Here is a 16,777-nt window from a genome sequence, read left to right as displayed (position 1 = left end):
GTTCTTGACTGCACTCTATATTCTGAGGTCAACATTTTAAAAGTACTAATATGCCATACTGCAAAATGCAGAAATAAACATATCTAATAGCACATTTCAAACACCATTGAATGACTTTATATCAAAGAAAACTATGGTATTGTTGGGTGAAAGAGCATATGCTTACAATTATTTGGTCTTATAATGAAAGATATTACTGAGAACATGTTCTAAAAAGCCACATTGGACAATTTTCTGTATTGAAATGCTCAATGACTGAACAAAAATGCTACTTATTGAATTCCATGCTATCTAATGAAAAGGTTGTTGATCCAAAAAGACAGTTTCATATACAGGAGTCCTATTGCAAATAAACCATTACGTCACACTTTCTTCAGAGCAGCCAGGACACCACTTACTTTTTAATGTTCTGTTCAAAATACACACATACATCACTGTACTTCTCATCCTCTTCTTCTAAACATACATCTGAAGGTATTTCTGTTTTGCAAATGCTGCTAATGTTTGGGGAATTTAATGAAAGATTCATAGGATTGGCTGTAGGCACATTTCCACCCAGTGTTGACTCCTTTTCAAAAGCGTTGCATTACTTTAGGCCTCAAGTCTAGGGAACAAACAGCCTGCTTGTTAATGTCATAGTTGGTTTCAGCTGGTGTTGAATTGCCAATGATCGAAAACTACTCCTGCAGCTCACAAAGGGTGGCGTAAAGTGTAATGAGAGCAGGTAACGCGACTGAAGGATTGCCCTGACAATTCAGGTGCCCTTCGGGTAACATCCGAGCAGATTAATAGATTGCTAGATGAATGATCAAATACAGATGAATCCTCAAATTGATGGATTAACAATACCGTACAACAGATGAATGCATGTTTGAATGGCTGGAAGAATACCTGTATACATGAATGACAGAAAGGGTGGATCAATGGATGGATTGATTAATGAAAAGGTGAACAAACGAATGGGCAGGTAAATTGATGAAAAATGGATAAGCAAATACATTGATGAATCAAAGAATTAAAGTCTAAATGTATGAATGAACTAGACTGCATGAGCAAGTTATTTAATGTATTATGGGTTGAATGTATGGGTGGAGGAACAGATGGAAAGGGAAAGTTATTTGAACTCTTAGTTATGTTGCTTCGCTACACCTCTCGTTCAAGGTGTGATAAACATGATTTTCCCAGAGTGGATCCCTGCTTCTATCATTCCAATGCAGCACTCCTCCTCCGTTGAAGGCCCGTTCTGCAGGCTCTCTATCTCACCTGGCCCCTCTCTCACTGTGGCCACTATCTACAGGCCCCCGGGACAGCTCGCCTCTTCCTCTCCGAGTGGGCTGACCTTGCCTCCTCACCTCTAGCTCTCAATCTCTCCTCCTCGAAGACTTGAACATCCACCTGGATGCTACCAGCCCTTCTTCAGGACTCTTACCCAACTCTGCAATTTTCCCCCCTCTCTCCCTCCATTCGTCCCTCTGGCCTGACGCACTCTGCAGGGCACACCCTGGATTTTCTGATCTACTCAGACCTCCCCTAATCTAACCCTCTCACCACTCCTCTCTCTTGGAGTGATCACGTTGTCCTTTCTTTCACCTCTCTCTCTTCCCAGCAGGTCATGCCGACTCCTGCACTGCCACCTACGTTCTCGGTCATCCAACTCATGAAGCATGCGTCAGTTGAGGCTTACACTGCTACTTTCTCTCCTTCTCCTGCCCCTTTGGCTGACTCACACCCTGAGACAGCCCTCTCTAACCTTAATCTCTCCATCTCCAACACTCTGGATGTCCTTACTGCCGTCATGAGGATCCGCTTGAAGCCCATATCCAAGTGCAACTCTTGGTACGATTCCGACCTTGTTGCCCTTAAACGCAAGTGTAGGGTGGTGGAGAGGAAGTGGAGGATATCAGGTACACCACCTGACAAACTGGCCTGCCGCCTGCTCCAGAGGCAGTATAGACTCTGTCCTCTCCAAGAATAGAGCCTACATACAAGCTTGTGGCATCTAACAACTCGGCCGAAAGTTTCAAAATCTGCAAGGAGCTGGCCAATCCTGCTGCAGTCTCCTCCGACACCACCACCACTCCTCCTGGCCTATCTGAGGCGGTCTCTCCTCCTCCCTTCTCCTGTTCACCCCTGATGATGTTTCTAGACAAGTCTGATCTATGAAAGTCTCATCAAAGCAGGTTCTTTCCTGCTCATCCAGAACAATCAAGGAGCACATCAAAACCCTTGCTCCAGCCTTGGCCGATCTCTACAATCACTCCTTTACCACTGGAACTTTCCCATCCACCTTAAAACCCTCTCTTGTACTCTCCCTTCTAAAAAAGCCCTCGGCTGATCCTCCCTCTGCGGCCAACTATCGCCCGATCTCCATCACTCCTTTCCTGGGCAAACTCTTGGAAAAGCTGGCCATCTCCCAGCTTAATCTACATACTGAATCTGTTGGTGTCCTCCATGACAACCAATCTGGCTTCAGAGCTGCCAGAAGTACGGAAACTGCTCTCCTGAACACCCGTTAAGGATTGCTCGCCAATCTGGACTCTAATCTCTCTTCTGTCCTCATTCTCCTCGATCTATCCTCTGCTTTTGACACGGTTAACTAGGTCATCCTGCTCAATCGTCTCCACGACAACCTTAGTATTACTGAACAGGCCGTGGCCTAGTTGACCTCCTTTCTCACCAATGACCCTCTCAGGTCCAACTGGGGTCTTTCATCTCTTCTATCTTGCTCTCTCTACTTGTGGTGTTCCCCAGGGGTCTAACCTCTCTCCCTGGCTTTTCAACCACTACCTGGCACCTCTTGCCCACTGCATTACTACTTTCTGCTCCAATTTTCAATGTTATGTGGATGACACACTGCTCTCCCTCAGGCTCCCCTCAGCCACCTCTGCTTCTTCTCTCATACAAAACTGTCTGGACGCAATTCAGGAATGGTGTGCCACCAATTATCTCTGCCTTAAAACTAGTAAAACTGAGATACTCCTCATTGGAACACCCGCTTCCTCCTTTCCTCTCTCTCTGGCTGCCCACTATGGGACCTCCTCCTGCTCCTTCCTGGAAGGCTAACAACCTTGGTGTCATCTTTGACTCCACCCTCTCATTCTCTCCTCACATCCTTGACTTCTCTAAGTCGTCACACTATCAGCTGCACCTCCTCAGAGGTATTCTTCCTTTTCCCACTTTCCCCCAGAAGCTCACCGTCTCCAAAGCTCTGGTCCACTATTGCAACAGCCTCTTTCTAAATCTTCCTGCCGCTACTCAACCTTTACAACTTATCGAGTACAGGTCTGCAAGACTTGTCCTTGGCCTCAAGCCCAGGGATTGTATCTCTCCAGCTGTGAAAGCTCTTCACTGACTCCTCGTGGCTGCAAAGATCAACTTCAAGGCCCTCTGCATCATCCACAAGGCTTTCTGGGGCATGGGACTGCTCTACCTCCAACTTTCTCTTCTAAAACATCTTCCTTCTCAAGGTCTCCGCTCAACCTCCTCCAACTCTGAGGGTCAGGTGCTTCTCCAAGCAGAGAGTTGGGGGCAGATCTATCTCCTCGGCTGGGGCCTCTCTCTGGAACAGCCTCCTTGCCTCTCAGACTTGAGCAGAACCACCTCCGGAAGCGACTAAAGACCTCCCTTTTCACTAACGTTTTCTCTCTTCCTCTCCCTCTCCCTCTCCCCTGCTGATGCACCAGACTGCTCCGCGGACTGGTCACCATCTGAACCTGGCCCAGGCTCCTGCATTTCACTTAAGGGTTTGTTTTTGCAACCCTACAGTCCCTTCTCTCTTAACTTATGAGCCACACGCTGGCTGCACGCGAGTTAACTGCACTTCTCCCCTTCCCGGCACTTGTGCCATCTGAATGACACAAGACCAAGTAAGATAGTTATTTTGTCCAACCTTCGTTTCCCCCCTCCTTGTCTTGTCAAACCTAGAAACACTTGTGTACAGGTGCGTTATAAATATCATATTGTGCAACAACCACTTCGGTGTATTAGAACAGGGTGCTTTGGCTGGTCTGGCCCGCCAGCTGCTGTGAAGCCCACTCAGGGGGACTCAAGGATAGGGTAGTTCCGTTCAGGGTCTGCTCTCCCCGCTTCAGGAGATTCTGTTCCAGAGTGGCAAGTCCTGATCCACAGTAAAGGTAACTCCTGATGTGCTCTGGGAGTGGGTAGAAAACAGATCTTCCTTTTGAATTGAAATTTATTTATACCGCGCATCACTGACCCGTAGGCTTAAGAGCGCCGACATACAAACAATTACAAAATTACATAAATGACGTTAGAAAACAAAAACAAAAAAAACTATGATGCATAGGTAATTCACAAAATAGCCGGATAAAAAAATAACTGCACGATACGTTATTACAGCAGTGTCCTTAGCGAATAGGCCAGTCAGTTCAGGACAATTCTTAGCTTAGAGGGAGAATTAATATCCATATTTTTCATTCTATTCAGGAACGACGGAAGAGAGCTATGACCACATCCAACAATAATGCAGTCAGTGTTATCGGTGGAACACCAGTTATTAAGCTGTATCCTTCGGAGGACCTTCAGATCCTGCGATCTAATACAGTTGGGCCCCACTCTATAATTGAGCCGGGAAAGAATTTTATTCTTCAGTGATTGCCTGGATTCAAATTCCCTGGGTTTATCAACGTCTGTAATAATAAGATTTATAGGGTCCAGTACAAAACTAATATTGGGATCCTCAATTTTGGCCATTGTAGGTTTTCATTGGCGGATATTTTTGGGTAGTCGAAGAGCCGGAGATGGGGCTGGTTTGGCTGGGGTCAAAACATTCATCAGTGCAGTATCCCCCGAGTCCAGAATATGGTGTGCTACCCTAACCTGCAATGATCGATCTTTGCAAAGAGCCTCACCACGGTCTGTATGACAGCCTTGATGAGGCCCATTCCACGAGAGGGGGGTTTGAGAGGACTTATCAAGTCTATGATGTTCTTTCTGTCCCAATTTACGATCATTTAGAGGATGGGCAATGAGGAGAGTGGAGCTAATGGCAGTCACCCAAACTTGAAAATCCTCAAAGTTAGCAGAGGCAGAGAGTTCCCGTTGCATACCTTCTTTAAACAGCAGCCAGTTAACTGATGACCTGGACATTGGAAGGCTCATTCTTCACCTCAGGCGGAGGGCTTTGGAAAGTCAAAATTTCACAAAGTCCAGCGAGTTCTTCCAGAACTAATCTGCAGTCTTCAGGGAATCCGAGAGAATCTGTGAAAAGGGCATAAAACGCCTTTAAAGGCAAAAGCCCCCAGGTGATTGGCCTAAAGCTAGCCTGTCTTAGTGGTCCAATCCCTGCTCTTGAATGCAGTGGACTTTGCCCTTCTGATGGCACACACAAGGTGCTTTGCTCCAGAAGTGGAGGGGACAGGAAAATGAAAGGCAGAGAAAAGCAAGATAGTGGAAGTCTCCTTCCATGGACCAGAACACTCCTTTCTATTCCAACCCTTTCTCTTTTCACCAATACCTTAGAGATGTAGCATCCAGGTGTGAGGTGACTGCTTTTGAATTGGTTTGCTCCTTTGATGCCCAGGACAGCAGCCTGTTGTGTGGATGCATCATGCAGAGGGTGTTACCTGCCCTCACAAAAAGATCAAAGAAGAGGGTCAGTCTTCCAGGTCCCTGTCCTGCCGTTTGGCAGACTCCATCAGCCCGAGCAGAATACACATCACCTTCAACAGCAGAGCAGACATGTCCGATATCAATTTGGGATGTGGCGGCCATAATCATAAGTAGTGCTATGCACTATGCCTAGACTCAAGCATATAGTTTACCATACCACTAGCATGGGTTACTTATGATCATAGTTTTGGTACAGGGGAGCATATCTTAAATGCTGCCACTGTGCTGGTAACACTTTGTTGTGGCTGCAGCTGTAGAGTGGGCATATTGTGACCTTTGCTGCAGTACCTAAGCAAAAAAGCAGAAGGTTCAAACTAGCAAACTATCCCAGTTTTTAGTCTGTAAAAGCCATCAATAAAGGCACACAAAACCCATACCATCAATTGTTTTTCTCCTCTTTCTGCAGCCTCAATTTTGTTACCCTGGGGGGTGCCCAAAGGGATGAAATAGGTTGACATTAAGTTACGTGACATATTTCCTATTACCAACGTGTAACAAAATCGCTGCCATTCTCAGGCTTTCCACCTTCATAAAGCAGTAAGATGGCCTTGAAAATTGATAATTTCAGCAAGACCTTTTTTTTAAAAAGGCAAACAAAATGAATGTTTTTACCTGACAAACCGCTATGCCCATCCCCGTGGCAGAAACCGTCACTGAAAGGGTTTGAGCCACTTCCATCTAAAATAAAAAGGAAAGTAACAAGATTATCAAGGTATCAGATTTCATGCACGTACTACAGTGTCATCTACTAGAACACTGACCGTGTGACTCTGTAGTGCCAAACGATTTTCTGAAGTAATCTGAAAGGTTTGTGGTACAGAGTCCTCTGGGCCAGTCAGTGAGACATTGAGAGTAGGGTCACTGGCATGGTAGACATTTGCAAACAGGGATAAAGCCTGTAGAGCCAATACAGTATCCTGGAAAACAAATATGCAGACATTTAAGCAAGATATTAACACAATTTCTGAAAATAATCTCGATCTTTACCTATATGTCACAATATTTGCTGCAAACAGATTTTTCTGATGCTGGTATGCATTCCGAAAAGACCTTCTGGCTAGGTTTGAACTAGAGACCAAGCGCTTGTTCGGATGGCATCACCGTCCCATCTTGCAAATAGGACTGCCAAATAAAACTGTTTGGAGGCACCAACAGTCTGAAGCGCCCATATTTTTTTTACATCACAAGAGCACAAATTGTATAAATTCATCATGTTCTTGTTTTAAAACAGATGCACTTTAAATCTAATGTTCTTCTCAATGGCGTAGAAGTGCATCGTTCGCTACCTGAGTAGATGTGAAACCGCCAAGGGGGCTCCTTTGTATACTCAGCCATTTCATTATAGGCACTCCTTCCTGAATTCTTTCTTGTTGGTAGCAGGAGAGCAAAGCATATGCTGCCGTTTCAATCTCCGATGAACGTGGCTGCCAGTGGGTGAGTACTCCGGCTGAGAGGGAGGACCAAAACATTGCTCCACCTGAAAGGTGAATAGAAACAGGTTAGTATTGTGAGAAATTAAATGTATTTAAATAAAAGAAGTTATTAGAACACACTGAAACCTGGACTCAAACACTCCCTCTGTTCTGATCCTCCTTGATCTTTCTTCTGTCTTTGACACAGTCAACCACTCCATCCTCATAAATCTTCTCCATGTTACCCTAGGTATCATGGACCGGGCACTGGCACGACTGACCACCTTCATTTCACCCGAGGGGTAAAAAACCTTGGGGTCATCTTTGACTCCTCGATCTCTCCACACATCACAGACCTTGCCAAGAAGACCAACTGTCAGCTTCACCTCCTCAGAGGCATTCTACCTTTCCTCACCTTCCCCCAGAAGCTCAATGTTTCCAGAGCCCTGGCTCTCTCTAGGCTGGGCTACTGCAACACCCTTGTCCTCAGTCACGGATGACCAAATGGGCCTACTGATAAGCGGCTACAATAGTAAAGAATTCAATTGCTCCCCCTTAACTGCTGAGCTATAATCAAGTCTATGCAAAAAGGACGAGCATACTCGCCCTTAGCACTTTTACTTGTATGATTTGTTAATACACCATAAGCACTGTATGATCAAGCAGAATTACACTTATTACTTTTATATATTCTTACATACTTTTACATATTCTTACATATTCTTACATATTTTGTAATGGCTGAGAAATTGCTCATTTCAAACCCCCACTTAATAGCAAGTATTTTCCTTCTACTTGTCCAGTGAATAGACCTCAAAACCCCAAGTAGTATGGTCTACCTTCGATAGCAGCATGCAGCAATTAGGATCCCCCATGATAGGTGCATTAAGAGGTCTTCTGGATAACGCAAGTAACCCAACCAATCAACATCTCTGGCCAAAGATTGTGGGCTAGGAGAAACTTACAAACACTTGTTTTCTCTGTGTATGAAACATTTCCCATAATCAGTGCAAAAAATGGACACATGCAATACTAGAGGAAATAACCTGGTCAGCAACCCGAGCCACAGGTGTGCTCCGTCAGTTTACTTTAAGCTCAACAATTTGTGCACATTTTTTTCCCGAGAATCTTCGCCCCTTGGTGGCACCTGGATCTCTCGATTATTGAAATTCCCCGTATTTGGCCCAACCTGCATCTTCTTCACCAACTTCAAAACTTGCAGAAAACTGCATCTAGAGCTGCTATTGGTGCACCGTTTTGGGTGTCTGCTCTTTCTATTCTTTTATCGCTACACTGGCTCCCTGTGTTGATGGGTGTTAAATTGAAGGCGCTGTGTATTGTGCACCGTGCCTTCCATGAAACTGGTCCAGAGTACCTGCAGGTAAAGTTCCATCCCTATGTTCCATCTAGTGTTTTGTGCTCTGCCTCATGGTTCTGTATATGGGTTCCTAGTTTTCAATGCTCTGTGACCGTGGACCACGCCTTTCTCGTTGACAGCCATTCTACTTTGGAATTCTCTCCCTCTGGCTTTGCAGCCTACTCAGGACCATCTTTCTTTTCGACACTCTTTGAAGTCTATTTTAGGTTTCTGCTGCCTGATCTTTTCAGTTTGTCAGTGCCATGTTGCCCATGTCCGTGAAGGTGCTCCTTAAAAAATACATAACATAGGTTCATCACACTCGGGGGGAGGGCAGGGAGTGCGCGCTACAGTTGAGCCCATCAGGGCTGAAACACACATAAAATGAATGAGAAATGTTTAGGCAGCACATTTTAATATGGCTTTGATTTATGAATTCACATAAAACTAGCATTTAATTTACATCTTTATTGACTGAAACAGTTCAAAGCTATATGGTCATGCAGATACCTGCACAATTGAAAGCTGTGGCAAGACAGAATCAGTAGACCGATAACTCATGATTTAAACTCATTCCAGTCCCAAAACCCTGTGCTAGCGCTACAACTATACTCCATATATCAACTAAGAGGGAGTTAAAAGGGTGCTCTTTGGGATGTTTTAGAAAAGAAAATCGTTTAACCATCTAGAAGCCTAAACTATCCTGATCCGAGCCCTATGCGAGGGGTCAGAAATGTGAGATGGGCACATAGGTAGGGTTTTCCCACAAGTCGACATTTTATTAAATAAAAAGGATGAGAGACACTCATCTTTCCCTAACCTACTAAGGATTTCCCTACCTAACAGAGTAAAGCTAAAGTAAAGTGACCTAATGTCCAAATGTATCTGTCCCTCACACTAATATATACAACAAAATCAAAAACATAAATGAAAACAAATGCTATAAACAGGAATGTTGTGACCAGGGTTAGAATCCCTCCCCTGAATCAAGTCAGGATGTTTGAAACCAAAATTCACTTGCCAAGTTCCACTCCAGGTACAATACACAGTTCTTTTCATCCAATAGGTACTTCACTTGGCAAAGTCGCAAAAGGGTTTCTGAATCTTAAGACAATTGTAAAAGTGTTCACAACCTTCTGCTTGGCAAGCCAAAAAGCCTCTCCATATATAAAGTCAAAAGGTCAATGTATACGTTCTTTTCTCCAAAGACCAATCACTTGCTTTATCATATCACATGTCTTCATAAGCAACCCCTTAGCCAGGATGGTTCATTCAGAAAGTTATACTTTAGTCAGGATGATTATACAACAGTTCATCAAAACACAGTAGTGGAATTACAACCTTCCACCCCATTCACAGTACTTCAAACCATCTTCTTCCTGGTCCACTCGCCTGCCAGGACTAACCACTACTTGTACCTTTCCTGGTGTCCTCACCTGCCCGGATAAAACTCCTACGCAGAGTACAAGTGGTAACTTGTACTCTGTGATGAGGCTTGTTCCAAACTTTCCACACTTAAATCCTCAATGGGAAAAGTTGAACAAAAAACAGCTTCTAATGCAAGTCTTGACTTGCAACACAATTGGCTAACTTCCTCCACAAGTATACTGTACAAAATGTCAATGATTCTCACATCGATCTAGTTCCCATAGGCAATCCAGGTTACAGTTCTCGCTTACTCGATCCCTTCTACAATGAGGGCTTGTCTCCTGCAGTTTGATTTCTTCCTACACAACCTATTCGGTGCTGGCAACTCTTCCACAGCGTGTCTTATTCTGGCACTGCCACATTCAAATTGCTCTAATGTCACTCTGAGCTTGCTTTGGCAATGTAGGTCCCCTTGTTGGATATCCCTCTTCAGGTAAGTTGTACTCACTTTGCTTGATTATTGCCCCTTTTCAGCTTTGGCAATGTGGGTTACAATAATCTCCTATTCCAACTCCTTTAACAGGAGAGTGGTCCCAGTTTGCTTTAATTTAAAGGTTTGGTATTCAAAAGGTGCATTCTTACACAGCGGTCGACTTCGGAGTGCCCCGGGGTCACCTGTATCGGGCCAACCCAATGGTATATCCTGGCGTCTACTCCCGACTCGCTTCTTCTACTGCTTTGTTAGTCAGAACTTCAATGGCATTCGACAGCTCTGGTCAGCCTTCCGCTGCTTGAGCGGTCCGTCAATGGAACTTTCACCGCTCCACATGCACTCCGGAGAAAACCTCACAGCGGGGTGATATGCAGGACAGAGCTTCTTCCCTTGGGACAGCTGGCCTCAATACCACTTCCTGCTGAGCATTCCAGCTACCCCAACCTCTACCACGCTCTCTGCACGGTGTCCAGATGTCAGCACAGTAGCAGCTCCAACTTCTGCTTCTTCCTGCTGCTTCTCTTTGGCCTGCACCTTAACAGCATTTAAATGTTTAAAGGTTCCGCTCAGGTGTGGGTCAACTACTAAACCGCTCATTAGAGTTTGGTAACTCTGGATCCCTCTTCCTCGTCTCAGTACTGAGGACCAGAATCATCAATATTACAATATGCCATCAGGACTGTGTGATCATTAGGGAAATTGTTCAGAGGGTCTCCCATTCCTCCTGTCCCGCATTCCCTCCCATGTGATCCTCCCACAACACCACCCCCAGAGTCAGGATCAGGTAGTGGCTGCCTTTCCCTGGCCACATGCGAAGGGGTCCAAGTCAGGAATTTTCGGATGGTTTCTGACTCACCCTAGACTGTCTCCAGGTTAGACAAGGGCATCTTGCCGTAAGCAGGATTCCAGTCTCGTCATCAGCCAATGTCTGTGCCTTTCGCCCGATTCACATTTCCAATATACGTGTTCAATAAGTCCCCTTGGGGCTTCCCATCAGGTGTACAATGGAGCAGTGAATGTATCTAGGACTCCTGGTCTGCTATTTAATTCCAGTCTTGTGCAGGGCCTAATCTGGCTTAATTCACTTAATTCAGAAACTCTTTCGCTCCTACACGTGTCTCTGGAGTCTCAGGTTGCAAACGCCTTCTTTGGTTTGATCTGTTGGTGCCCCACTTTAGGGCCCAATGGATTGTCCCCCTACCCTCTGGTGTCTCAGCTGCACTAAGGGCCAGTTAGTTTCTCAGCCTATTTTGGCCTCTTCAGCCTCTCTCACCCCAGCTTGGGGTATATGGATACTCACCTGGTTCAGGATGTTTGATTCTTCAGCCTCTCTTGGGATCTATAGCTTTTGGCCTGGCTTGTGGTATACCTGGACTGGTCAACCCACCACTCAGTTCCCTGAATACACAATGCACCTAGATTGTTACGGTGGTGCTTCTCTGCAAAGGCGGCTCTGGTTCAGTCCTCCATGTTGCCATGCAGCTTTGGTCAGTTTGTGACTGGACTTCAGTGTTTGCTCTAGCCAGTACCGGTTGACCACAGTTTATGAGGGTGAGTCTCTTGTCAGCAGAGCTTCATCAGCTGCTGGCCTCCGTCCAGCTAGTAGCATTCTGCAGGCTCCCTTGCTCCTCCACGCTGTCTGAGTGGGACTGCTTGCTGACTTTGCCTTGAAGGGGGATGGGCCTCCTAGTCATCTTCGCTCCACATGCTTGCGTGCCTTCCCCTGCTCTTGGCCTTTTATGTTTCTACATGTGAAAAAACAGAACAGTCCATTGGTCCTGCATTTTATACAATGAGGGCCTCACTAAAGGGTCAGAAACCATACCATGTACCCCTTTATGAACATTCCCATAGTTCTGTTGTAATCACCATATAGCCAATACATTTCTGTAGCTTCCTGGGACAAGGGGCATAACAAACCTGTCAAGGGCTGGCCTGTTCTCCAAGGTGGCTTGGTGGATCCCCAGTGGGATGCTGCTTGCCTTGTCCCCTAAGAGGTGTTAAGCTTGGGCGGCTCACCTCCCTAAGCTCAAAGGTGGTGGTTCCCCTTGGGGAGCAGGAACAATTCCTTCGATTCTCCATGTTACATTGTAAAATTCCTTTCAGGACGGTGCTCCCTTCTTAAAGTATTGGGATTTTCAGAGTTCCTTGACAAGTAGAAATTGCAATCAACTACTTCTCTATATTTGAGAAAAAAATGAACATTTGAAACTCGCCATTTACTACAATAATTATATTTTCATCTCTTCTCAAAATAAGGACTCCTGCATGATATTTTACATAATTGTCATTAAACTGATATTGCATTTTTACAGCCGACATGCAAAGCATAGTTTATGAAAATATTTGACAATTTCATACCCCTTTAACAGCGGTCTTCTGCACCTTTGTAGCAACCATTTGCTCCATATGTTGGAGTTGGCTATCATTTGAAACATGGTCATGTTGCCTTTGAGTTTGTTTAATTATTTGGAAAAGATTGTTCATACAATGCTTTAAATTTCACAAAATCAGCAAATATACTTAATCTCATAATTTAATGATTCACCAGTTCAGCACAAATCGGGAATCCTAAAGATTGATCAGATAGCCTTACCGGCTCCCTCTGCTCTGTGAATCAGCTGGTCCAGGGCAAATCTGGCACTGCTGCTGTTGGCCAATGAAAGAGCATATGAAACAATGGCCAGTGTGTAGTTACTTGAAATCCCTTGTTCCACCTTCTGCTCCAAGAAGTCAACACTTTTTGACATGTTGGAATTCTAAAACATGTTCAGAAGAAAAACTCATTGAAGTGAATGTTTCCACAATACTCACATAGGAACATTGAACATTTTATTTATAGTATATAGATTTTACCATCAGTTCTACATAAATAGACAACGTATTAAAAAAAAAAAAACAACGCTGTTCAAGAGTATACAGCAAATTAGGACATTGGATGGATCATTAACTTAACAGGGTCATGCTTGCTTGAGCAAGGATGCCTTGCATGCGTTGAAGGATATCGAATATATGGTGCATAGAAAATTGATGAAGATGCACATCACAACCAGGATGAAGGCTAAAACGTTCTTTTTACACCAATTCAAAGTGTGAAAACACACTATGTACTATTAAACCACTGTTTGGCCTGCCGAGAGTTTAAAATGGAAGTGTGCCTAACTTTTAAACACCACAGACAGCCTCCAAAGCAGTTTAATTTAGAGGTTATAGTAATCGTTACTACCCATAGTGTCAGTCTGCCCTTTGCAACAATAAATCACACACTTGTGCAAATGTTAGGTGGAAAATTAGAAAGTTCATAATAGTCCAAAAAGTCAAAAAGTGTTGCACGATATCCTATGAACGTTTAATGGCAAACAGCCTACAACAAAGCAGGAACACAAGAATCATGTAGGTCGAGTGACAATCTTTATTTAATCCTTTATTGGACTTGAACCAAAGGGGAGCGAGAGCCCTGAAAAGTGCCTAATGAACAAGAAAGGGCAGGGTACCAGGTATCAAACTTGTCTTCCTCAGTTGTAAAACACTTGGGGAATTGTCTCAGTCTTCAACGATAAAGCATTTTAATATTGCTCGATTTCCCACTGGCCTCTTCAACCACACTATAAGGGACAAAAAAATAGAGGATGATAATGCTCCCAACAATACACAATCTTTATTGACCTGACCATTTTTGGGGTTTGTGGTGTTAAGTCACAACTGTCTTGTACTAGTTTGTTTCAGATATTCAGGTTTTAGGGAAACAAATATCTTCAATGTCCTTAAGATTACGCATTTAATTGCACATCTTAGAATCTGTTCAGATGAAAGATTGAGTCCACAACCTACATGCAAAGAAATGTTTCAGGACAGAAAGCTGCTCCAGATTATTCAAACATTAAAAAAAAAAAAATTATATATATATATATATATATATATATATATATATATATATATATATATTTTCAATGGCACTCATTTCCTATGAACTTTATTTTGCTTTGAATACATCTCAAATATTTCGATAACCAATCGAATATTCTGGATAGAAAGTCAATGATTGAGTGTAGGTGAATTGTAACTCCCACTAAGTAAACAGATGTTTCTCCTTCAAATGGTTTTGTCTTAACTAGTATTTAATTGAGAATTGTTTAGCTCATAGAAAGCTCTGGACTACTTCTTGCCTGGAAGACGTTCAGCTTTAGCTGCTGAAAAACTTTTCAGATTCAATTGTAAAATACTTAATGGTTTTGTCAACAATCCATTAAACAAAGGTTGTCTTGTTCAACTGAACTCCTCCATCATATCCCCTCTACTAAAGACTAAAGAAAAATAGCTAGATCCCTAGCTCAGAAAAACTACAGATCTGTGCCGGGTGAAAATTTGGTCTCAAATCTTTGAACAGGTTGTAATTTATCAACTTCAAAATTTCCTAGAACAGAATTCTATTCTAGTTGGATTTCAATCGGGTTTCCATCAAAAAACATGGCAAATATACTGTCCTATGGTCCGTTTGGATGATATTTTGGAGTGTGCAGACAATGGGCATATGACTTTTCTAATGATATTGGATCACTTAGGAGATTCATGGATCATGACATGCATTTTCATGTCGGTCTGAGCAAGCCAATATTTTCAGTGCATACCTTGAAATGTCTTCACTCCTTTCTGGCAGACAAAATGCAACAGGTAAGTTAATTCAGTTTCTGAAAGTGAGATCTGCTAAATATACCCCACTTTGATAATGATTCATGCAAAAAAAAGAAAAGAAAGAAATCAGAAAGCAGATATGTATCTTGCTGTGAATATCTCTAGACAGCCCCAGTAGCTTCCCTGCAATGGCAGCAGGACAGGTTCAAAGGTCACACGCATCCCTGAGGTTTGTTGCTGAAACCACAACTTTCCACTGGACAGAAGTGGCTTTTTAACTATGCACCTCTGTTTCAAATGCTCATAATTGTATACCTCAGAAGTATGGTGGCATTTCAAAACTAAATACAAGTAACATCTAGTTTTGCATTGTGGCTACTGAGGTGGCACAATTATACAGCCACTAGCAATTGATGCCATTGTCCAGTTAATGTACAGTCTCAATCAGGACAGGGCCTGTTTTGTATTAAACTGTGTTGACTAGGTCCAGCCCAGGAAGCACTACCTGGCACCTTCCTCGCAGTAACAGTAGCACTCCCATTTGGTTCTGCTGGGAACCAGCCCTTAAAAAGCCGCCCGGTTATTAAAATTGCCACCTCCTACCAGCGTGCCGATTACTGGCAACCTTTTGATGCAAGGTGTTAAAAGGTGGTAGAGTTAGCGTAGACCAGCTAAGAGTTTGTCCACAGAGGAGTCTCCCCATCTCGGCATTTAATAGAGATTCCAAACTTCCTGCCCTCCTCCCCACTTTCAGCAGACAAGGCACATGTGGTATGACATCAGCAGGCAACTGATATGTTAGTGGTCTCGTTTGGACCTTTAACATACTTGCTTTGAACCAATCTGCTGCAGCATTTTTCCCCATAAACGAGAGTGTGCGCGGGTTGGGAGCGCAGACCCTCCCTTAAGTGGATTCATCTTTGGAACACTTTTCAAGAAGGATTCGCTTGAACCTGGTTGCAAGTACAGTCTATGCCACTTCTCTGGCAGAGTGGTGAAGACCAGGTGCTCCAAGGAAGAGGTAATCCCATCCCCTAACCATTCCAATGGCCTATTTGGTAGGACCTGCTGGCTTGACAATGCCTCCTACAACTGAAGCACTGGTACCTACAGCCTGCTCACTGGAGGGGACATAATGCTGCAAGTAACCTCTACAAACATTCCATGTTGGGAAGGTCAGAAGAAAATACTCCTTGCCACGCCTCCACCCACCCAGACTCTGCACTGGGTCTCCCAGCAACTGCAAAGCCTACAAAGCAGCTGCACGCTTGTTTACTGCCACAGAAGGCTTTGGAAGAGCTGGATTGTGCTCTACTCACTTCAAGGTACTAGGTGATCTGCATTACTGCCTTTGGCTTGCCAACTACCTTCAACTGCTTACCTGCTCTTCAAGCAGTCTCTATGTTGACTACCTATTGAAACGCACCAACATGGCTTGATTGCTGGCACAACTCCATGGGAGCACATGACTTGCTGCATCTCGACTGTCAACTCTATCAACATCGCCTCGACCCGACTCAATCCGCTTGAAGCCATTTACTTGCCCATCTGTCTCACCATTGGGCCAGCTCTGGCTTGACTACAGGAAAGCTCCTAGAAGCCTAGCTCAAATCTGTTGATCACTGAAAGGAAAGGATTATTGAAACTTGGAGGCCCTAGTCTGCTTTAATGTCCATAGTGACTTCTAAGTCCCTCTTCTCTACATTTTGAAAGACATTTAATAACTAAAATAAACATTTCAGCAGCAAAATGCCAAAGCCTGATTTCTCAGTGTGTTAACCTTACAGAAGTTATTCAGTAGTGTTTATAGAAGCAGTTTTCATTTTTGTCAGTTTAATAGTAGATCCTATTTTCATTGACTATTGGTTGGATATTTTTTTGGTA

The 16,777-nt window shown here is 43.9% G+C and overlaps 1 protein-coding gene across 1 annotated transcript in view; it reads right to left on the bottom strand.

Annotated features, from left to right (window-relative positions):
• Positions 1-16,777, bottom strand: part of LOC138453422 (CD109 antigen-like) — an 812,557-nt gene that overhangs the window by 132,573 nt on the left and 663,207 nt on the right. The window contains exons 25-28 of the mRNA XM_069606255.1: positions 12,858-13,020; positions 6,918-7,108; positions 6,393-6,548; positions 6,244-6,309 (exon numbers count right to left, since the gene is read on the bottom strand). Of these exons, the coding sequence (XP_069462356.1) occupies positions 6,244-6,309; positions 6,393-6,548; positions 6,918-7,108; positions 12,858-13,020 (576 nt within the window). The remainder of the gene's footprint in view (positions 1-6,243; positions 6,310-6,392; positions 6,549-6,917; positions 7,109-12,857; positions 13,021-16,777) is intronic.

The sequence above is a fragment of the Ambystoma mexicanum genome, chromosome 4p, assembly GCF_040938575.1.
Source record: "Ambystoma mexicanum isolate Mex_15411 chromosome 4p, UKY_AmexF1_1, whole genome shotgun sequence".
Taxonomy (NCBI): domain Eukaryota; kingdom Metazoa; phylum Chordata; class Amphibia; order Caudata; family Ambystomatidae; genus Ambystoma; species Ambystoma mexicanum.
The sequence above is the reverse complement of the archived record's forward strand: the minus strand, read 5'-3'. Positions and strand labels throughout refer to the sequence as shown.